Source organism: Bemisia tabaci, chromosome 2, assembly GCF_918797505.1.
Source record: "Bemisia tabaci chromosome 2, PGI_BMITA_v3".
NCBI lineage: Eukaryota > Metazoa > Arthropoda > Insecta > Hemiptera > Aleyrodidae > Bemisia > Bemisia tabaci.
The window spans coordinates 32,993,572-33,018,445 of NC_092794.1; the positions used below are offsets into that span (position 1 = coordinate 32,993,572).

Below are 24,874 nucleotides of genomic sequence, written 5' to 3' on the forward strand. Positions count from 1 at the left end.
TGTTTAAAATGCCATAACCATTTTTGTGCTATGATAAATAATTCCATGAGCTCAATTTTAAACGCAACCCCGTGGCAAGCACTTTCCGTTGGTAGGCGTTTTGACCCGATTCATCGCCACGACGTGCCTTATGCAACCTAAGTGGACGCGACCTTGCGTGATTTCCCGGATTGTAAGATAGACTTTCGATAAATCGCCGTGTGTAGAGGGTTATCTCCCTTCCCATAAAACTTAATTTGTTTATCAGGATGAATTTTCATCGGTGTAGTCGGTATATACGGAGGGGAAAAGGGACAGAAATTCGTATTAATCAACATGAAAGAGTGTTCTCTTTTGGCCGTATGGGGTATTTGTTGTCTGGAATAAGACATGATATGAAATGGTTTGGGAGATCAACGAGCTGTTTTCGATGTTTTTTCGGGAAGTTTTGCAATAATGTAGGAAAGGTGGAAAATGATAGGATTATTTTGAACAAAAACTTAGTTTGTACGTATAAATTCATTTGTAAATCTTGAAAGAATATCAACATGAGTTTGAATTCCGTAATTTATTCGGAAAACTACTCAGCAATTCTCTAAAACTGTAGTGATTTTTCTTCCCTGTCTGGGGAAATTTCTGTGAGAATTTCAAAGAATTATGTGGACTTACTCTCCTTTGAAAAAATCAAATAGGAGCGGCGATTCTAAAATACGGAAAACGAGATGCAAGGTTTAGGAGTTTCACCGTTGATACGTTATGCCTTAAGTAGAGAACTACCCGACTCAGGTAGTTCTCTTTCCCGCAACCCGAGGAATGCACCTCGATGAATACATACATAAAGCCGCTTTCACAGCGCAGCCCCACGCTCTTCGACGACCAATCGCAGTACAGCTTGATGAATTCTGTTGTAATCTAGCAATAATAATACAATCAACTATTAAACTGCGATAATTCGCAGTGAAATCATCCGTCTTGGGACTGCTACCTTAAAAAAAAAAATGACTCATGTTTCGCTCCTATTTTCTCTTCTTCTAATAAAAAATCCTCCGCTTGAAACTTATGTTAGCAGTAAGCGTACTTCGATGCGCTTCACTTGAGTTGCATCATGTGTTGCTTGTCGCACGTGTCAATTCTAATTGAAATCTAAAGACTACAATTATGTTTACGATTATTCTCTGACAACTAACTATGGCAAAAACCACCTGGTTAGCCGCACTTTAAGGATCTACAAGTCAAGTTCCTCCTGAATTACCGTTTTCAGACATCATTCGTCTTGTTCAGAAAATGGATATGGATTGCTTTTGTTGGCTACTAACCTATTTTGAATTTACACTTTGTGAATATAGCGAGAACCATCATAGTTTTATGTTATTTTTCAAAAATTTAGACAGAAGATCTTATTTTGTCCATAAATTCCCCCTATTTTGGACCACTATGTGATGAAAATTTGTATAGATGAACAAAATTTTATGCATTTAGGATCGATAAGAACATTGTTAGCCATGAATTCTGCAGGAGAGCAACAACTTTACTTTCATTTTTAAAAAGTTTGACAAAGAGTCCTGATTTAGCCACGATTTCCACTCATTTTGGACCATTGTGTGGTCAAAAGTTTTGAAACTGAACACAGTTTTGTGTATGGGGGCCCAACAAGAACATCAACAGCCGAAACACCCCCAAAGGTGTAACTTCTCCATACATTTTCACGTCGTTTTTGCTGTAATAATGCTGTCAAGAAAAATGGTGATTTGACAACGTTGCCCCCCCCCCTCTCCATTACTCAAAAACCGCTCTTTTACGCAAGCTAAATATTTTACCAGAATTTAAGGGTATCATAAGGTATCGTTTGGGCCCGGTTTCAGAAAAATCCCCGCGGTGTGAAATTGCACCGAAAAAACGACCGTTCTTAGGTCGCTTTTTGGCAACATTTGGATGCTAATACTGCGTTGTTGCTGAGAAGGGCAACACTTTATTGTGGTGTTATAAAATCTCTCTCTTATTTTTCTATGAGAAACTATCTAATATTATTATACACCATAATTTTCAGAGAGAATTCCTCATTCAGGAAGAAAAATTATGGAAGTTCACCTGAAAGAAAGAAGTATGGCAGAAAGGCTGCAACCCTAAAAATCGAGATACGTGGTGAAGGGATTACATTGTCATTTTAGACTCTGAGACTGGCCTGAGCTATTACGAAAGGAAAGCGAACACCCTGAGTTTGATAACAACAATACATGCCCAAAGTAGTTTACTAACCAGATTTACTAGTTCTCACAAGAACACGCTTTTAGAAGTAGAGGGTTTCAGTATTATAATTTTTCCGTACAATTTAACCTAATTATCAGACTCTTACGACAATAATTTATAACTCAGTGGCCAATGACAATAGGACACCCTTTTAAGTTCAGATAATTGGTTGTTTCCTACTTTATATTTTTTCTTTTCTTTCAGAGTACCTATTCACTTGGTAAATAAGCTTTTTTATGAATTCGAGCGTATTCATGATCTTCATTTGGATGGATTTGCAGCGAAAACTCGACCGAAAATATCGAGAAAAGCAGGAAGGGAGAATGGAGTTTTAAGTAGTGAATCGTCATCTAACACTGTGCAAATAAAGCTTAATTTTTTGTCAAATAAGGAAGAAAAAACCCCTAGCGACGAGATAAAGTTGCAGGGCTGTGCAAAAACCTTGTGTGAAAATGCCCAAAAATTGAGTCAAAGTAAATCTCCTGAAGCCAGAAATCTCGACTCAGAATTAAATGTTAGTCCAGGCAACCTGAATGCCGTAGAAAGGAAATGCAGGGAATCGTCTAGCTCTGATGCAGCTATGAATTCATCCAGGAAAAGAAAATTAACATCAAACGCATCTTATGACAAGAAATCTACAAGTGATGGATCTCCTGACAGTCAATCTCTATTTTTACCGCATAAATATTCTAAAAAAGCAACACCAAAAATGTTGAATGAATCAAAAAAAGTGATAAATGGTAGAGCAGTTGAAAGAGAAATCGACCATGAAAAAGTAAAATTGAAATTAACATCTGTGACTGGGACTGAAAAAAAGCCAACCATGCAAGTAATGGATTTGAGCTCTCCCTTTGTCAAATTAAACGACTCAAATCCAATTATAAATTCTAAGGACAAAAATGACAAGAGCATTATAGAGAAGGACAAAAAAAGCAAAAATGTATTTAAAAAAAACGCTAAAGGAGAAACAACATTGCATATTGCATGCCGGATGGTAAGTTCTTGATTTCACTTTTGATGATAAGAACTCTTAAACAGCAGAATCTTTCCCCTCTCTTGGAAAAAAAAATGAGGTGGAGTAAATGAAAATAGGAGATACCTTTATATTTTGATCCTTACTTGGGATTATCATTTTACAAGGGTGAGTAGTGATAGTTGATGACATAAACCTTTCAGAACAACAAACCTAATCACAAACTTTTTTTTCTTTTTTCGTTTTTTGTCATTGGCTTATTGAGTCTACAGCCATCTGTAGACCTTATGTAGTGAAGGGATACCAAGTAACATGTGTAATTCTTGAATGTATCTATCGCCCTGATGTCTGAGGAGACGATTGATACATCCATGCTGTAGGCTGCTGCAAGGCTCTAAGGAGTATGGCCGAGTGAAGTCTGTTTGAGCTCTGATCAGTTCCGTGAAAGTGTGTTGCCTTGCCTCCACAAGGAATCAAATTTTGAACCCATGAAACAAGAAGTACACTTGCTATCTGTAAGGGTAACCTACGGAGCGAAGAAAAAAATTTTTTCGATGCTGTGGAGGTACGAACTTTGGGTCACAAATGAGGAAACGACTTGATACCTGGTCTTACTTTTTAGCATTCGAGAAATAATCAGTCAGTATTTTTGTTCCTTCCGCTTACATATTTAAAGTAAAATTGGATTAATATCGACTGAGTAGGAACAATTATAACAATACCTAAGGGAAGCTGTACAGGGTGTCCCAAAAGTCCATACCCCCCTGGTAACTTTTCTAAAGGTTAGAGATAAAAAAACGAAACTTTAGGAATGTTTCTATCTCAAAGGAGACCATCTTCTAGAGGGGTCATAATTTTTGCCCCTCCCTCAGGGGGGTCCTCCAACTTTTTTTCAAGCGGTAACCCTTATCTTGTGATGTATCATTGGAAAGAACATTAAAAACTAAGAAGTTTGGCGAAAACCGAATATCAATATTTTAATTTTTGACTGATTTATGATAGGACATAGGTAAAAGTTGACCGATTTTCAAAAATCATAACTCCGGTTCAAATTATGGTAGAGGAAAAAAAGGGGAAAATTTAGCAAAGTGTAAGCACTTTCAAGTAAAAATTACAGAAATCACTTCAAACTAATTTTAAAGGGGATTTTGGACTCCCAAATACGTCAGTTCAAAGATCATACGATTTTCCTGCGAAATGAGTCAATTTTCCCTAACTTTGCCTCAACATATCTCAGTAAGTTCAAAAGTAGTTCAACTTTGCATTTTCAAATCTCCAAATTACGAGCAGAAGTTTGAAGAAACGAAAAGACGGTCAAATTTAATCCCCTTAATTGTCGTTGTCTTTTTTTTAAGCTTCTGTTCGACATTTGGAGACTTGTAAAGGCAATGTGAACTAATTTTGAACTTACCGAGAGATATTGAGGCAAAGCTAGGGAAAATTGGCTCATTTCGCGGGAAAATCGTATGACCTTTGAACTGACGTATTTGGGGGTCCAACCCCCCCCCCCCCCCCCCTTAAAATTAGTATGAGGTGATTTCTGTGATTTTTACTTAAAGGTGCTTATAGTTTGCCAAATTTTCCCGTTTTATTTTTTTCTCTTCGACAATTTAAACGGGAGTTAAGATTCTTAGGAAATAGGTCAAAATTGACCTTTGACCTATCATTAATCGGTCAAAAATTAAGATATTGATTTTCGGTTTTCGCCTAAATTCTTTGTTTTTAATGATCTTCCCAATGAAATATCACAATGTAGGGGGTTACCATTTGAAAAAAAATCGGAGGGCTCCCCCCCCCCCCCCCCCCGTGGGAGGGGAAAAAATGTTGACCCCCCCCCCCCCCCTAGAAGATGAAACATTTGATAGAAACATTCCCAAAGTTTCGTTTTTGTATCTGTAACTGTTCAAAAGTTACAAGGAGGACCTTTGGGACACCCTGTACTACTCAGGTCCAAGTGTTTCAGTCCAAAGTACGGAATGGGATCACTGGGTTTGCAACCATTTCTCATGTTTCCGAAGTTTTACTGAATTTTTTAAGTTCTTAAAAGTTAAAGTTCTACCGTCAAATACCGCATTCTGCCTCAATTCCTTCGAAAACAAAGCCAAAAACCTTATGTTCATTACAAATTATACGGTTTTTGACTAATTATGAGAAATGTCTAATTTATTGCAACATTCTCAGAAAGATGTATTTTTCAGCAAAGTATGCCCGATTTGAATTAATGCTTGCTCATAAGTCAGTGAAAATGATTCTACTTTAACTTATAAAATTTACAGCAAACATTTTTTCACTCTGACTTTGAGTATATGATTTATTTTAAAATTTCAATTCTGCTGATTTTTCATATTTTGTCCGTGTACCCTTGCACCACCTAGAATGAAACCTCGAAGCGCTTTGGTGTCTCATTAAAAATGTTTATTTTTATTTTTTCAGTTGTATACATTCGAAAGTAAGCTGCCATCAAATTTTTCGAAATTCGAAATTTCAAAAAACAAAAAAAACGAAAAAAAATTTCTAATTGGTATTGAATTAGAAAAAAAATTAGTGGATTCCTAAGAGGGGTTTGAAAAGGCAACTGACCAAAATTTGCCAACATTGGATGCATTTATGGTAGCCCAGTGTTTTTCTGCAGCAGGCTAATTACTTACTCTCCTTATCTATTGACTGTGGTAGGTGCAAGCTGCGTACATATATAACAGCAACTCCAAACAAATCTCAATAGATCTGGCCATAGATCCATTGATTTATGCGGATCCCCTGGCCCTAAGTGTAGATGTGGTGACATCTATTAAAACTGTGCCTCTGATAGACCAATCGGCAGTGCCGATCAGGAGGCGGAATTCGAACCCACCATTGCACAGATTGGTTGAGGGCCGGTTCCATAACCTCCGATCAAATCTGCTCGCTACGTAACCAGAGGAAGCGTTTATCCTCTTGTCAAACGCTAACCCGTTTTATCTCCTCTTGTCAGTCACATTTATCCTCTGATTAAAATTGCCCTATTGTTTTTAAAAACTTAGTGACAAAACGCCGCTAACTATGGGCGCTAGGGTGTTTCTTATTTTTTAAATTTTCGAATTTGAATGAGGTTCTGGTTTTCAAAGTTGATGTGTGGATAGATTAGAAGCCTCGTGCAAGGAAAAAAATTAAAAACAATTTTCACCCAGTGCCCATGCGACAGAAGTGACGCAGGTTGAATTTTGGGTATTTTAGATAAAGTAACACTGTTTCCCATAGAAAACTCCAAGTTACGGTTCTGAAGAAAGGAAATGTCGTCTGTTCGGTCGTATCAGCGATACGAAAGCCGCAAAACACCCAGGAATGACGCGCGCAATGGAAGACACCATAGGAGAAAAGCGGGCGCGCCACGCCGTGGCGCAATGCGCGCGCATCCTCCGCACTGCTTAAGCGACATGCCGCATACACGAACGAAGCTTACGTGGGCCCGAAATTCCCATCTGCAGCAACGCATCATTATTCATTGACCTGGATCCGCTATAACGTTGAGAAACAGTTTGAATGTATAAATAGATCAAAAAGACACTTTTTCCAAGTAAAGTATTGGATATGTGTAGGAAGATCTATTTCAACAAATAAACAAATTCAAAGCGAAACAACTAAATCAAATATTCAACAGTTTATTTAAAGTTTTACAGCCTCAAAACGTTTGTCGAATATTTTTTTGGATTCTTGTGTGGTTTTGATGACTTCGGCTGCGACTTGTAAGAGATCATTTCAATTGTTACCCTAGACATCAGTTAAATTGTGCGATTTGGTGGACAGATGGATTAGGCAAGCCTATATACCTACTGGTTCATGTTGTGAACAAAGACTCTCTTACCATCAGATGAAATTCTCTCATCAGATAATGCCAAGAGAACCAATAGTGCTGCCTTGACTTGTAAAAATGAAAGCTCAAAATGGCTCATAGTCGGGACTGGATGCAATTGATGAGTGTTGCAACTCAAAATAGGGTGGTGCGACTCATTTTTGATCAAAAATACCGCTGTCTCCACTTGTCAAAATGGAAGCTCAAAATGTCTCAACATTGAGACTTGATGCGATTGATGAGTGTTGCAACTCAAAATAGAGCGGCGCGACTCTATTTTGTTCAACAGCCATCGTAATCAGACAACGATGGAAAGCATAACTCTTGCAGCTCTTTTTCTTCTTCGCTACGTGACTCGTGCGTGCAAATTGCGATCAGAACTTCATAATTTTCCATTTTTATTTTGTTATCACTTTCACTGCTCCTGCACTAAATACGAGGGGCGTTCAATAAGTAAGCATCCCCCCTCTCTAAAATCGATAGGAATGGACCAATTTTAAAAAACTTGGGCTCAAAATCTTCCTTAGGATATATTGAGTTCAACAAAACAAATCGCAACAAAATCGGACCATGTGCGGCCGAACGCGAGCCGTTTGAACGCGCCGACGTGCACGCCGCTCCCGCCGAATCCGCGGAGATTTGAAGTCCGCAACAAGAGAAGAGCTTCTCTGCCAACGCTTCAGTCGTTCATCACTGACGAAAAATCAAAGAAGTTTTTGTAGAATAAGGTGCTTACCTCACCTCTCCACATAACCAGCTCGATCAAAGCAGGCCTGAGACTGATTGTGAGACTACGAGAACAGCTTTTGGATACCGCGCCTGTAGAAGTCTTTCAACTGGCTGGGGATGAAAGTGTTGACGGCTTGTTTGACCTCTTCCACTGATTCAAAATGAGTTCCCCCGAGTTCAGATTATAGAAAGGGGAATAAATGGTGGTCTTTTTTGCCATTTTTTACCGTATCTAGTATCTGAAGGCGGGGGAGTTCATTTTGAATCAGTGGAAGAGGTCAAACAAGCCGTCAACACTTTCATCCCCAGCCAGTTGAAAGACTTCTACAGGCGCGGTATCCAAAAGCTGTTCTCGTAGTCTCACAATCAGTCTCAGGCCTGCTTTGATCGAGCTGGTTATGTGGAGAGGTGAGGTAAGCACCTTATTCTACAAAAACTTCTTTGATTTTTCGTCAGTGATGAACGACTGAAGCGTTGGCAGAGAAGCTCTTCTCTTGTTGCGGACTTCAAATCTCCGCGGATTCGGCGGGAGCGGCGTGCACGTCGGCGCGTTCAAACGGCTCGCGTTCGGCCGCACATGGTCCGATTTTGTTGCGATTTGTTTTGTTGAACTCAATATATCCTAAGGAAGATTTTGAGCCCATGTTTTTTAAAATTGGTCCATTCCTATCGATTTTAGAGAGGGGGGATACTTACTTATTGAACGCCCCTCGTATTTATATTGGTTTGAGGTTATGTGCACTCCAAGCACAACAATGCTGCTGGACCAATCAAGAGCTAGCTCTGGCGATTTTTCAGTAACGTAGTGGATGGGGCGGCTCAAATTTGACGGACCAGTTTCGGATGTATCGTTTTTATCGATTCATTTTGATTGTCCATTTTGACAATTAGACGCAGGGCTTGTAATCACAGAGTGGTGCGACTCGTTTTCCGTCAACAATCGCGATCAGTTATCGCAATCGCACGCTGGCATTACTCAGAGCTCATGCGTGCGGTCAGGTGAATTGGGTGAAATGTGACAGTAAGTATTGTTAAACTATCGTACAATACATAGTCGGTAATACATACATTGTAATACATTGTACATTATCATCAAAACAAACGAGACGTGTTTTATTTATTTACGTTTGAGGTTATGTGCTTTCAGAGCACAACAATGCTGCTGGACCAATCAGGAGCTAGCTTCGGCGATTTTCTAGTAGCGTAGTGGATGCGGCAGCTTAAAATTGACGCGATCAGTTTCGGATGTATCGTTTTTATCGATTCACTTTGAGCTTCCATTTTGACCAGTAGACGCAAGGCTATAAAGCTTTCACTTACCTAGGTACCGTAAGTGGTTAGATATCTTGCGGAGCGCAACACGAGGTGCTGTACCCTCGTTAAAGCTGCAAAACTTGAGGTCTGCGATGACCACTAGGTCATTTTTCGGGGCCCAAATATGACAATTGTCCTCCCTAATGCGTACTTACGTCGAAGAATGCTTCATTATGCCAGACCTCTCCACAACCAACTATATAACCTTTTTTCAATATTATGGATTTGCTATTTTCAATTCCAGACTCGGACCCAGCCATATGGTCATTAACTTCCGAATATTTTGAGGTAAAAAAAAGTATTCATGTCATAAAAGTTGTTAATGATCATGCTGAACGCAAAATTAAAGTGATTTCCGCGCACAGCAGGAGGGTAACATGGGAAGACAATGGAGCTCTTGTATATGGCAGGAGTTGGCGATTTAATTACAGATTCCTAAGCACAGTTTCGCGAGAGACACTATGGTCTCATCGCTTTCCACTGAAACAAACTCCAAAATTGGAAAAAGCTCTCAAGGTTGATATCGTAAAGAAGGGGACATCCCAAGCTATCTGAAGAGTCCACCTCTGTATCAAGTCAAACTCTCCTTACAAAGATAGGGAGCTAATACATTGACAGTGTTGCCACTTTGTTTGGGGAATCCAAAACTGAAAACATGGCAACTCTGCTAACTCATTTGCTCGTTATCTTCGCAAGAAAGGTTTGATTTTATACAGAGCTGGACTTTCAGGATGGTGGGGATAGCACCTCCAGGGCCGGATTTAGCTTTTTGACGCCCCTGGGCAAGCTACATTTTGCCGCCCCTGGGTCTACAATTTTTCGCCACCACATTGTCAACAGTACCCCCCCTCCCCCCACCCGCACTCCCAACTTCCCACGCCATCAGTCTCATCCCCCCCCCCCCTCGTGGGCGCGTGCGCATAGCTGCTTCAAAATGCGCCACGAATATATAAAATGGAATGGATGGATGAGGCAAAAATACAATGTGGAGACGAAGTTGAAGCTAGTGTAGCTCTATGTATTACTTACAATGTATTTTCGGAGGAACAGGTTAAAAAGTTTTTCTCTGGGTTTTCAGTTTAGCAAAGGTGTCAACCAGAGCATCGACGCCTAAATTGAAACCACAAAAAACCCTCAAAAAGGGTAAAAATTCCGCCAAGCCTATGAGATCTTATCACAAAATTAGTAGGTATTTATCTTAACAAATTTTAAAAAAGGAGAGGGGGAGGGGATAGTAATCTCTTGAAAATTACAGAAGGAGAAAAGAAAAGCAACTCAAATACTGTTTTCCATTTCAAACCTCAAAATGTCTGATATCATTTGAGGTCAAGATTTTTTAAGTATAGGTACGCCCCAGAACTAGAACGAGCAAACGGGAAATTAATTCTGCTTAGAATCCCCTTCAGTTAGTCTTGGACGCAACCAGCTTACCTTTGAAGCTAGTTTGGTTGCCTGGGTCACTAATACAAGGAAAGATAATTGGATTTGCTTCCTTCGAGAAGATGGCGTGGGATAAAATAAGCAGTTCTTTTTTCAGTCTCAAACCTCAAAATATTTGATATCTTTTGAAGTCAAGATTTTTTACCATCTCCTCATCTCACTTTCATTTTCGTTTTGCATTTTAGGAAACAAATTCCACTCTTCTACATCATTGAACTTTCTTTAATTTGTCGCTAATTATTCCCCTTCATTTCAGGTAGCCGCAACTTTTCTTACCTACAATAGCTATGTAAGGAACCATTGTATAATACTTACGAGACCTTCCTCGTTTAGATCAAGAATAGAATAAATGTTTTCAATTCAGATTCTGGCACACCCTTTGAAAATTAAAAAAAGTAGTCAGGTAGATGAAGGTAGAATTTTTAAAAAGAGCCAAAAAAAATTAGCTAAAAAATAAAAAATTCCGGCGAGACGGTCCCGATACTCTTGGGGGTGTGGTATGGTTGAAAGGGTAGTGCCAATAATAAGGGTAGTAGAGCGAGGTTCAAAATTGCCGAAAAATGAAAATGCATCCTTTTACCAGTTCGAGTCGATTTTTCTTTCTTCCTTTTCACCACTCGCCCACCTGGGCCCTTCAAAATTCAGGACGGCTAATTGTTACTGTGAGCGCCAGGCGGAAAAATCATAAATTTGACGGTCAGCTCCTTCATTTCAAGTGAACGAATAAATTTCTAAATAAGTCCTCGGGATCTGCCACGAAACGAATTTCATAGGCTTAAAGTGCTAGCTGGAATTTAAGAGGAGTTTTTTCGAGCATTCAAGTAATCCTTCCATTGTTGTTCTACTTGCAATGCTTGAGGCTATACCTTGATGTCTTAAAAGAAGATGGGCTGCAGCTGACACTCAAATGATACGTATCGGGACCGTCTCGCCAGAATTTTTCATTTTTTAGCTAATTTTTTTTGGCTCTTTTTAAAAATTCTACCTTCATCTACCTGACTTTTTTTTTTAATTTTCAAAGGGTGTGCCAGTATCTGAATTGAAAACATTTATTCTATTCTTGATCTAAACGAGGAAGGTCTCGTAAGTATTATACAACTAGCGGAAAGGCCCGTGACTGAAGTCACGGGTCTAGATGCTTCACCAAAAATTTAGTTACGGGGAGCATTAGGCCGATATTGTTTCGGGGATGATGCCACTATTCGACCACATGGGAGCTTATTTTGCCTGAGTGAGCGTGCCATTTCACGACGAAGCCGCTTTTCGACCACGCGGAAGCTCCTGTTGCCTACACTGAAATTGAGGGCGAAATGAAATGACGTTAATTTATCTTTTCCAGTTCGGTGGAATGCTATTTTTTAAAAACGTTCCAAGTAATCATGCAATTTTACGATGAAACAGCTATTCCACTATTTCCACGTTCCTATTTTATTTCAATCTCCCTCTCACTGCTTTCTTCTTTTTACTTTTCATTTCTTCTGTCTGTTTGCTTCTCCCACTTTCATTATCTTTTGCTTCTCTCTAAATTTATTCTACCTTATTTTCTTTCACTCTTCTTGTTCTGCACCATTCGTTGTTTTCCTTTATCTTCATGGTCATGGTCATGGTCATGGTCATGGTCATCATCAGCATCAGCATCAGCATCATAATCATCATCCTCATCTCTCTCTTTTAGTGTTCATGTGCTCGGACGGGAAGTAAAAAAAAAATAAAAACAGCTTAATGAATAACAGTTAAGAGGAGCAACTACTTTACTGACAAACGCGGTCCCGACATGACATAAAAACAAATTAGCAGACAGAGAACGTCTATTGCACGGACGATGATACCACTCTTCGACCACGTGAGAGCTTGTGTTGCCTACACTAATCATTGAAGGCAAACTGTCGTTTCACGACGACAATACCGCCATTCAACCACGTAGAAACTCGTGTTGCCTACCTTGAAATTTAAGGTGAACTGAAATGGCGTTACTGTAATCTTTTCCTGTTTGATAAACTTTTTCTTTTTTTCTTTTTTTTTTTTTCAATTGGAGAGATCGGCAATCCACTTGATAAGTGTTCAGCACAATTTATGGTGAGAGGTTAAGAGCGTGAAGAGGGTCTTGATCCGGTAGACAAACAAAATGTAACATAACATATAACCTACCAATGTGTGATTAGATTTTTTTTTTTTTTATCTTAATCTCAATTTATAAAACTCGACACATTTAATTTATTTAAAATTCAATTAATTTAAAATCAAATTCTTTGTCCGGCAAGGATGAATGTTACTGAATTAGGATGAACTTAGATTAAACGGGATAAATGCAGTTTATCAATCCTTTTGCATCTGGTAAATGCTATAGAGAAAAAAAGGAGGTGTTTGCATTTCGGGCATCTTGGAATTTTTTGATGACTTGAGGACGTAGGTGGGTACAGCGTGAAGGGGACGTCGCTGTACCCAGCTGTACCCACCTACGTCATCAAGTCATCAAAAACTTCCAAGATGCCCGAAATGCAAACACCTCCTTTTTTTTCTGTATGGGAAAATGCAGAAACTCGGTATTACGGACGGTTACGGTTAGTTGCGAATGAAACTCTGGGTCCTGTTGGTTTTTGGTTCGACAAAACATGCCTCTTCCGCAATGCATTTCTGAAATGTCAAATACTTTCAAAATGGCAGCATGCGAATCCACCCGTAAACGTCCGTAATACCAAGTTTCCACCATTTTCCTCGCCATTTTGAAGTTATTCAGAATTTCAAAAAGAAAAAAAAAAAAAAATCAAAATATATAAATAAAATTAGTGGGGGGGGGGGGGGGGCTACGGGAGTTAGAAAAATGAGCTGGGAGGGGAGGGGTAGAATAAATGCTGGCAAAAAAATTAGAACTAACCTGGCAATGATTTTTTTTTTAAAAAAAAAAAAAAAAAAGGAATGTATATAAAATCCGTTGACTTGGCCGAGAAATGGAAATAAAACATCAGCCGATAGCAAACAAAGGTTACCAAGGAAACCAAGGAATGGAACTTTCATAAAAACAGTTAAGTGGAAAACAGCGTAAGTAGGGCACTTACATTAATTACCGTTTATAAGTAAACGGTAAATGCGATTTAACCGAAAATCTATACAGTTCTTCATCAGATCAAAATGGACAAAATTACAAAATTTGAGACAGCTAACGTAAATCTAACGATAGTTATCGTGAACGAAAGAATTGCTGACATAGATCCGGTAACTATTATAGGTGGGATGGGATGGTTCCTTACATAGCTATTGTAGGTAAGAAAAGTTGCGGCTACCTGAAATGAAGGGGAATAATTAGCGACAAATTAAAGAAAGTTCAATGATGTAGAAGAGTGGAATTTGTTTCCTAAAATGCAAAACGAAAATGAAAGTGAGATGAGGAGATGGTAAAAAATCTTGACTTCAAAAGATATCAAATATTTTGAGGTTTGAGACTGAAAAAAGAACTGCTTATTTTATCCCACGCCATCTTCTCGAAGGAAGCAAATCCAATTATCTTTCCTTGTATTAGTGACCCAGGCAACCGAACTAGCTTCAAAGGTAAGCTGGTTGCGTCCAAGACTAACTGAAGGGGATTCTAAGCAGAATTAATTTCCCGTTTGCTCGTTCTAGTTCTGGGGCGTACCTATACTTAAAAAATCTTGACCTCAAATGATATCAGACATTTTGAGGTTTGAAATGGAAAACAGTATTTGAGTTGCTTTTCTTTTCTCCTTCTGTAATTTTCAAGAGATTACTATCCCCTCCCCCTCTCCTTTTTTAAAATTTGTTAAGATAAATACCTACTGATTTTGTGATAAGATCTCATAGGCTTGGCGGAATTTTTACCCTTTTTGAGGGTTTTTTGTGGTTATATCAGTTATTTTTGGTTTTTCTGCACATGCTGAGACCATTAGACGCTTAATAAAAGGGAGGAAAATGTTAAGCTATGAATATTGGTGGATAAGGATTCATTACAAACAAAGTTCCTTCTTGATGTTATGCTTCCCCTGGAGATGAAAAATATTTCTATCCAAATTTTAAAGACAGGGAGAACAAAATTGAATACAGGCACTCACAATATAATACTGCTAGCATTTATGATGCCTGCATTAATCCTCTTTAAATGGAGTTATGAGGTAAAGCTTTTACTAAGGAAATGACTTGAAAAACTATGTTAGGTAAAAAAAAAAAAAAAAAGTCAACTTTGGTTTGAATGACATTTACCTAATCAGAGTATCCAAAATTTTACAGTTGGTTACCTTTGAATAACCTCTGCTTGATTCCGCACAGAATAATTCCAACAGGGATCAGTTAATATATTTTGAAAGATGTGCTCCAATTTATTTTCAAATTAGAAAAATTCCTTTTGAAATCAAACTGATTTTCTCAAAAAATTTAGAGGAGGTAAATCTCTCAAACACAATAAAATAAAATAGCCCTAGCAAATAATTTGCAAGAAATTTTTTTTCCTGCACATTATATGTGTTGGAGCAGTTACCTAATTTTAATCGTAGGTTGTTATGAATGTCAAAGGCTAGCAGTCATGTGAATTCTTGATGTACATATTGACAAATGAAGTCATTGAAAATCAATGATATCAGTAAGCTTTGAAAGGCTAAAAAATACTTCAAAGATGAGCATAAGAAAATTCTAATGTCAGAGTCCTTATTTATTCAAAGTGAAATAGTTTATTTAAACAATGTACTTAAAATTTCTGAAAAGACACATTGCTATGATGATCCTTATGAACTACTTCCACTGACTTATGTACTTTTCTAATGAGAAACAGAAAGCCCTTAGGTATTTTGAAATTGAAAACATTCCTGAAGAATCTGGCCACAAAAATTTTATTGTTAAAAATATGGACAGCAGGTAATATGTAATGAGTAAGTTAACACATTTTTATTACGAACATCAGATTACCCAGAGTATTGTGAGCACAAAAATCTTTGATCGTAAAGTTAGGCAAGTGAAGTAAAAACTACCAAAATACTCTTATGAGCAACTAAGCTGAAAGGCCCATAGGGAAATTCCCCCTCCAATCCATGAAGATACCTATAGAAAAAGAAGCGAGCAATTTCATTCGCGGAACTCTTAAATCTGAAGTGCATCCTTAAGTAATACCGCCTTGGGCAGTTAAAAATAAACTTTATGCTAATAAACCTCCTTGGTCCCACTTACAGAATGTAGCTACCAAGAGAAAATCTGGAGATAGGTATGCGTTTCCATAGTATATGTAGGTATGGGCACCATCGAGGATGTCTGGGCACCGTCGACGATGCTTGACATCCCTACGTTGCCTGTAACATACGTACCATTCGCGCGCTGAGCTCTGATGTGTTTACATTTCAATTACTCACTCAGCAGCATATTAAATCAAAGTGAGTAAGAATAGAGATCTTAGCAGTGTATAGTATAGAGTATCACTTAAATTCCTTCCGTTCAGTGCAAATACATTGCCCCATCCGCTATTTGCTTCGAGACTCAATAGCTATAGTAGCAATGTCTGCGGAGATCGTCTTTGCTTATAATATTCTACGGGAGCAAGGAAAGACGAGGAAACTTGAAAATTGCAATGCAAATTTCTTGAATGAAGCTTCATAACTAGCATGTATTTATCACATACACATTCTCTGAAACTATACTATGGTTTGAGCACTATAGTGATAATTTGTGTTAGAATCACAACACACAATTAGAGTGTTCTAAAGGGTTTGAAGATAGAGTAGCCAGCAGCCTGATTGTTGAAATTTTTTGTTTGTCGGGACAACATAGATGACATAGGTTAAAAGGCAGAGCGGGATTGGTTGGCTATGTCTTATCGCTGCTTTGTCGTGCCTATGTCGGGTTGAACTAACGACAAGCTACCGGCACCTCTCAAGTTTCCGACAGTATGCCATCCATTCCACCTGACAAAGGCACGACAAAGCAACGATAAGACATAGCTGACTAATCTCGCTCCGCCTTTTAACCTGTGTCATCTATGTCGTCCCGACAAACAAAAAAATTCAACGTTCAGGCCGCTGATAGATTTTGCATGGTCACTGTGGTTTGGCATGGTTCAGCAAATATTGCTTCTGATATTAGGTAACACACATTGAAATAGTTCAGCACATACCTTAAGTAGAATTTTGGCATCCGACTCGGCATAGATTTGTTGCTAAAACTACTGATGCTGCCTTTAAATCCTTGATATGGGTCTCACTCAAAACCAGATTACTAGGATTTTTTGACATCGAACAGATTTCCGCAGGGATAAGGGTACTAAAATTCACTTGTCATAGGTACTTACAGTTTTGCTTGCGAACAAATGAACCACAGATGGAGGAAGGTTCACAGAACTTGTAGCACGGTAATAAAGGTAGAGACAAAGTTTAGAGATAGCAGTGAACAATAAAGGGAAGTTTAATTTGTATGATTTTGTTTGCATTTCGAAATAACAACATTAAATTATTTATTAGTTTAGTTTGTGTAGGTATGTTTACATCTTGCAATAACCTAAAATCGAAAAGACAAACATTGATTGAATTGACTTGACTGTGACGTCAACTAGCTATCCGGCACGAAGTCACGACGGCAGGGAATTCAAAATTCTTAGAAACCAGTTGTTAATAGATAAAAAAACAAATCGGAAAATGAGTGATGAACGCAAATCTATGTTTTAATCTCAGTTTCTCTCCAAGCGTGGAAAAGAGGGTTGTGATTCAGAATTCACCGGCCGGGATTCACTTGATTCACTCTGTTCACTGATGACATAGAATAATAGCTACTTATTTATTATTCTAAAGATGATGATGAGATTCTTTCCAAGGGTTCAGACAATTCTTCAAGACAAATTTACATGGAGCAGTGACAGAGCAGCTAACTGACGCCATGACACTGGCGATGCGTCGCGTCGTGAATGGTCAGAATGGTCGTGAATTGAATGAAACAACGACTTTGATCAGTTGAACTTTCTTAAAAATTAATAATGCAAAAACACGTTCTAAATTCAAGGAATGATGCCTATGCGTAGGTTTAAACTTTTTGAAATGATTTGCAATGATTTTCATAACTGTTAAGTGCACATTTATATTTAATGCGGACGGCCGATGAAGTCAAAATTTCGAGGCACGAATGTGATACGGCGCGGGTAATTTGAAAGAGTGGCCAAACAACGGCAAAAAATTAGGGATTATTAATTAACTGCGTAATGAATCAGCTCCAAATTTCGCCTGCAGGCGAGGAATAAAATATGCTTGCCAGAGTGCAAAGGGTTTTGAGTTTCGTTAAGTTTTTGCGGAGATATCTCAAAATAACGCAAAAGTTGAACGGGTTCGTGTAAGATACAGTAGCGGCTCCCATTCTCGTTGTTGGAGATCTCTATAGACTTGACGGGGTCGCTACCGCTCCTAGTAATTGTAAAGTCTGCCTCGATGTTAATAATTGCCGTGCTGTTTAGTTTCCCTTGGGATCACTCCAACGAACGATCGAGGCCGGACCTAGAAAGGCGACAGCTTTGCCGCTCCCGTCAACTCCCTTCCTTCATACATTTTGCTGCTCATCTTTTCACTTCGCTCCGTCTCTGTCTCCATTTTGGCGCGTATACGTAGTATACCGCCTTTGCGATCGTTTCGACCCCCCACTCGATAGGTACAATAATCGAGTCCCTTAGTTCCTTACCGAAAAGTGACTACCGCGAACTTCTGAGATTTTCCAAAGCGTGTAAAAAGTTTACTAGTCCGTCAATAACAATGATTTAAATTTGTTTCTCATTCTGGGGCTTTCTAGTTTATGTGTAGGTAATGAATACCAAGAGTCTACGTTTCTTGTTTTTTTTTTTTTTTTTTTTTTTCTAAAAAAAACCTAAGAATGCTCAGCGCTAATTTAAAATATGCATATATAAGCAGAAGCAAACGAACTGATTCGAGGATTGCTGAGCAGGCCAGCACTCTTCGAATGAGAATTTCACTCCTGCGTTTCGTTCATAACGTTGCTGTGACAGATCTCCACACCCCTGTTATGCTTTTCAAAATTTGGTACCATTGCTCTGATAGCCAGGGCAGCCGTAAGGGCAATCTGTGATGAGCCTCGAGACTCATCAGACCATTTGCTAAACGCGGCTCATACAGGAAGCTACTTGCGCACATATAGAAATCTACCTACCCCTCTCTACCCCGCGCACCTGACCCTAGCGTCGGCTTCTCGAAAGAAACAACAAAACCCGGCTCCCGGCGAGCGGCCGCTGAGACCTTTTTACTCACGCTCGATTAACCATTATACCGTCACGCTAGGATTTGTCCAATTTTAAAAAAAAAATTGTTTCGCGTATTTTTGGCAATTTTTCCCTTACTCTCCGTTAAAACACGAATTAAAAGAGGTCTCATTCATAAAAATCGGCCAAATAGAAGAGAATTTACAGTATTCGAAATCCGAAGAAATCAACAAAACCTCGACCTCCCCATGCAAAAAATAAAATGAAGGGGGAAAAAAGAAATGTATAAATTACAATTAAATATAATTGACCTCAGAATTTGACAAGCAATTCCATTATATAACGGAAAAAAATTGGGAGTAATTACGAAAAAATCGCCTCTTGCAAGGGGCTTCCTTCTAAGAATTTTGACCTGAAGACAAGGGTCGAATACTGCCGTGCTAAGGAAGAACGCCATATGTGCATTCGATAGTTACCAAATTTCTTTCGATAAAATGTTTAGTGTTGAGGAATATTATACATTTTTTCCTTTGAAAATTGCAGACACTTTAGATCAAATTACTAACAACATTATCTGAGAAATTCGTAGAAAAATATTAAAAAATGTTCCTATAAATTAGTGATTTGCCTGAGGAAATGTGGCAACGCCTGAAGGCTCATACGGCGTTTTTCCTTAGCACGGCAGAATAGCAGCAGTACTCCATACAATACACAGTGTGCCTCAACGAGTTAAACATGTTTTATACGTCCAGCAGGCCGGTTATTTTCCGCGTCGATATCCGAGTCGATAAGTTAGCGACTCACAGATAACGACTGAATTCTAACGACGTCCTTTAGCCGAGCGATTATTTACATCAAATTTCGCTGATCGTTACTCATCGTTCGATAACTTAGCGTCGTTAAGTTAGCGATCTGGATCCCAACGTTGCCGACGTGAGAGATAATAAACAACCAATCAGAGAGCGTTAATGATACAAGCAGCGCTCCAACTTCGCGGCGGCGTAAGTTGAAAACAACACATCTCTTTTCTTCTCGTCACGCGGGTATGTTTATAGGCTAGGTTAGCAAATCTATGGCCGAGATCTATGAAAGTAAATAATTAGCCTGCTGAAGAATGAACAGTCTCGGAGGAAATTTCGTTGTGAGTTTCCACAAATTCGTATTTCAGATCATATTAGATAGTAACAACACTACTTCCCTCAGAATCCTCCGTTGCGATGTATTTGTCGCATGCAATCAGTCAATTCAGGCATTTTATCAAATGCCTAGGCAGACATTCAAGTTTTGACTGTTGACGAAATTTTGTAAATTTACAGCGAAAAGGTCAGGAGTTTTCAATATTTTTGGAAGAAAAGCTCATCGAATCTACGAACTCTTTTAATGTTTTCCTCTTCAAATGCTCCTGACGTATGTCAAAGTTAAATCTTGAAAATTTTGTATTTTATGACATACTGAAGCTTTCAAGATGAATGTTCGTTCAGGAGCTAAAAACGTTTAGAATACCATAAAACGGCAAATTTTTACAAAGAATTCTTTTCTACTCGAGCAATGAATTACCTATTTTGTCTAAAATTATGGAATGAATCAGAATTTCAATCAACGTAAAAGTATTTGACTCTTGGCCTAGGCATTTGACAAAATGCCTGATTTTGCCGTTTTTCTGCGGTATACAGGGTTATCCAAAAGTCACCTACCACCCCTGTAACTTTTTTCCTAATTGAGATAGAAGTTTGAAACTTTGGGAATGTTCCTCGGTTTAAGGTAGCAATTTTTTGGTCTCCCCCAAATTTTGGGGGGCGGGGGCTAACTTTTTTTTTCAAATGGCAACCCCCCTTTTGTGGTACCTCATTCGAAAGATAATAAAAAAGGAAAATTTTTGGCGCAAACTGCAGGCCAAAATGTTGATTTTTGACAAAATGGCGGTCGGTCAAAGTTCAAAATGGTGGAAATCTGGCATCTCTGTTTTTTATCGGCGGACTGGTCTGAAACTCAGAATCTTAGGGTTTTTCGGGACGAGAAAAACGATTCTGGCATTAGTTTTCCAGAAATGTCAGTCTTTTTCTAAATGGCGGCAGATTAAAATGGCGGCTTAGAGCGGGAAGTGGATATTTAGGCTGCTTATCGTCGGATTTGTATGAGACTTGGTATCCGGGAGTATTCCGGCACGATGATTCTTTCATTGGATTTTTGAATTTTCTAAAAACTTTAAAATGGCGGCGAAAAAATGACGGAAAATCCATATCACGGCTGTTACCGATGGATTTGCACAAAAGTCAATACTCTGGTGGTTTTTGGCTCATAAAACATTAATCTTTCATTAGATGTTTGAAACACTGAAAATCGTCAAAATAGTGGCGGAAAAATAACGGACAATCCACATCCACCATAGCCATTTGCATTTTTTCTGCGATTTTAAAGTTTTTTAAAAATTCAAAATTCCAATGAAAGATTCGTTTTTCTCGTCCCGAAAAACCCTAGGATTCTGAGTCTCATACAAATCTGTTGTTAAAAAACGGAGATGCCAACTTTGACCGGCCGCCATTTTGTCAAAAATTAACATTTTGACCTGTGGTTTGCACCAAAAAATTTCTTTTTTATTATCTTTCGAACGAAGTATCCTAGAAGGGGGGTTGCCAATTGAAAATAAGTCAGCCCCCGCCCCCTAAGGGGGGGGGGGAGGGGTCGCCCCCCCAAAATTTTGGGGGGATCAAAAAGTTGTTACCTTAAACCGAGGAACATTCCCAAAGTTTCAAACTTCTATCTCAATTAGGAAAAAAGTTACAGGGGTGGTAGGTGACTTTTGGATAACCCTGTATGCATCAACGTATACAGGGTGTACCAAAATTCCGTCCCACCCCTGCTAACTTTTGAACGAATTGAGCTAGGGTAATGAAACTTTGGGAATGTGCCCATCTCAAAGGGGACCATCTTTTGGGGGGGGGGGGGGTCAAAATTTTGGTCGCCCCTCAGGGGGGGCTTTTTTTCAAATGGCAACCCCTATCTTGTGATACTTCTTTCGTAAGAGCATAAAAAACTAAGAATTTTGGCGCAAACCGCAGATCAATATCTTAACTTTTGACCGAGATATGATAGTTCAAAGGTCAAATTTGACCTTTTATCAAAAAATTATAACTCCGGTTCAAATTATCGTAAAGAAAAAAAAAAAAACGGGAAAATTTACCAAATTGTGTCCGCTCTTAAGTAAAAATTGCAGAAATTACTTCGATTTAATTTTAAGGAGAGGCTCCGACCCCCAAATACGTCAATTCAAAGGTCATTCATTTTTCCCGCGAAATAAGCCAATTTCCCCTAGATTTGCCTCCACATTATCTCAATATGGTCAATATCAGTTCAACATTACGTTGGCATGTCCCCAAATTCCGGGAAAAGTTAAAAAAAACGAAATTTATACGGTCAAGATTAATTACCTTAAATTTCGTTTTTTTTAACTTTTCCCGAAATTTGGGGACCTGCCAACGTAATGTTGAACTGATTTTGACCTTAATGAGATAATGTGGAGGCAAGTTTAGGGGAAATTGGCTTATTTCCAGGGAAAATTGAATGACCTTTGAATTGACGATTTTGGGGGTCCGAGCCCCCCCTTAAAATTAAATCGAATTGATTTCTGCAATTTTTACTCAAAAGCGGACACAATTTGGTAAATTTTCCCGTTTTTTTTTCTTTATGATAATTTGTACCGGAGTTATAATTTTTTGATAAAAGGTCAAATTTGACCTTTGAACTATCATATCTCGGTCAAAAGTTAAGATATTGATCTGCGGTTTGCGCCAAAATTCTTAGTTTTTTATGCTCTTTCGAATGAGGTATCACGAGATAGGGGTTGTCATTTGATAAAAAAAGTCCCCTCCCCAAGGGGGGACCAAAATTTAGAGCCCCCCAAAAGATGGTCCCCTTTGAGATAGGAACATTTCCAAAGTTTCGTTTCCCTAGCTTAATTCGTTCAAAAGTTAGCAGAGGTGGGACGGACTTTTGGTACACCCTGTATGTAATGTGATAATGGAGCTTAGCATCACTTATTTGAATGATTAATCACTCAAACCGTCCTCTGCCTCTCTGTCCCTTTTTGCAGTGATACTATCTTTCTTTCTTGCAGAACAAAATCAGTCAGTTGAAAGAGCTTCTAGAAACTGATTGGAAACAACACATCAATGACAAAGATTTTGCAGGGTGGACTCCATTGGTGAGTGCACATTGAAATTTTATGAAGGCTGTTTAATAGTAATGTTCAACCATGCCCTAATTTTGAAGTTCCTGTTTCAATTTTGTGCAAATATCTTTCAGAAACTTCAGACGAAGGATCTTAATTCAGTTAAAACTACTGAAGGAAGACTTCCCATCGCTTACGAGGGTTTTTAAAGTGCATTCATTAATTATTTATCACTCAAACATAGAGAATTTAGTCCTAATTGATAATGTCGTGACAACCTTGTTTCGTGGTTATTTTTCGCGACAATCGTCGTTATACTTCCCAGAATGAGGGTTAATTCTTCCCGGCCAATTGTTTTCTTACAAGTAGTTTTCAAGTGTCACTAAAATTTTTCCATGTCAAATTTTAATTTTGTACTTATATTATTTTACGAAGCAAAATGAAAAAATCTTTGTGCAAATTCTGAACTGTGCAGTATAATGCCAAGGCCTGTGTTGCAATAATAGTGGGGCGGATTGGCATAACAATCGTGCATTTCTGGATACAAGCATGAAACTTTCAGGAAGTCTTCTACACTTTTGAAGAAACGAATTTAGCCAGGGTGCTCAGTTTTACAGGGTTCTAGGAAGACTGAGAGGCGGGGGGACCCTAAAGTCATAAAATTCGGGTTTTTTGTGACAAACTTCTTTCACAAGTGGATGAAACTAAATAAATTTGCGGAGTTTGCAACTTTAAGGCTACCTCAATGCATATGGAAACAATTTCAGCCACTAATCCTCCAATTTTCACCAAAAGGGCGCTTGAGAGAGGAGGGGAGAGACTTATATTTCAAGTCCGTGATTTTCAAAATGCGTGAAATGCGTGAATGCGTGATCAAGGCTTATAACGACTGAATCAATAAAACACGATAATTTTACACTCTCAAACTGTTTGGAAAGTGTTGATTATGTGGATCTATGCTAGAGAGCAGCACTCGTTTATATTTCTCAAGCTTGTACAGGGTGTCCCAAAAGTCCGTACACCCCCCCCCCCCCCTCGTAACTTTTGAACGGTTAGAGATAGAAAAACGAAACTTTGGGAATGTTTCTACTTTAAAGGGGTCCATCTTCTGGGGGGGGGGGGGTCAAAATTATTGTCCCCCCCCCCCAGGAGGGGCGCGGGGGCCCCAACTTTTTTTTTTTTAAATGGTGACCCCTATCTTGTAATACATCATTAATAAAAAGCATATAAAATTAAGAATTTTGGCGCCAACCGCAAATCAGTATCTTAATTTTTGACCGAGTTATGATAGGTCAAAGGTCAAATTTGACCTATTTTCAAAAAATCATATCTCCGGTTCAATTGAAGAAAAGAAATGCAATAGTGTATTTTCTTCGGAAAGTACACTAAAAACGGGAAAATTTATCAAATTGTAAGCACTTTCAAGTAAAAACCACAGAAATTACTTCCAACTAATTTACGGGGGGTTTCGGACCCCCAAATACGTCATTTTAAAGGTCATACGATATTCTTGCGAAATGAGCCAATTTCCTTTTACTTTTCCTCCACATTATCTTAGTAAGTTCAAAATTGCGTTTTCAAGTCCCCAATTTGCGGCCAAAGTTCAAAAAACGAAAGTTAAGGTGATTCAATCCATCCATTTAAATTTAAATTTTTTTTTAAACTTTGTTCGAAATTTGGGGACTTGAAAACGCAATGTTGAACTCATTTTGAATTTACTAAGATAATGTGGAGGAAAAGTAAGTGGAAATTGGCTCATTTCGCGAGAATATCGTATGACCTTTCAAATAACGTATTTGGGGGTCCGAAACCCCCCTTAAAATTAGTTTGAAGTAATTTCTGTGATTTTTACTTGAAAGTGCTTCCAATTTAGTAAATTTTCCCGTCTTGTTTTTTCTTTACGATAATTTGAACCGGAGATACGATTTTTTGAAAATAGGTCAAATAGGTCAAATTTGACCCTTGACCTATCATAACTCGGTCAAAAATTAGGATATTGATTTGTGGCTTATG

The 24,874-nt window shown here is 38.5% G+C and overlaps 1 protein-coding gene and 1 long non-coding RNA gene across 4 annotated transcripts in view; one reads left to right on the top strand and one right to left on the bottom strand.

Moving 5' to 3' along the window:
• LOC109035667 (uncharacterized) overlaps positions 1 to 24,874 on the top strand; it is a 128,543-nt gene that overhangs the window by 10,987 nt on the left and 92,682 nt on the right. For all 3 annotated transcript variants that reach the window (XM_072297172.1, XM_072297174.1, XM_072297173.1), the window contains exons 3-4: positions 2,431 to 3,220; positions 22,808 to 22,894. In XM_072297172.1, the coding sequence (XP_072153273.1) occupies positions 2,431 to 3,220; positions 22,808 to 22,894 (877 nt within the window). The remainder of the gene's footprint in view (positions 1 to 2,430; positions 3,221 to 22,807; positions 22,895 to 24,874) is intronic.
• Positions 15,328 to 22,801, bottom strand: LOC140224066 (uncharacterized). The gene is made up of 2 exons (XR_011899302.1): positions 16,618 to 22,801; positions 15,328 to 15,799 (listed from the first exon to the last, which is right to left on the bottom strand). It is a non-coding gene; the product is annotated as an uncharacterized lncRNA (long non-coding RNA).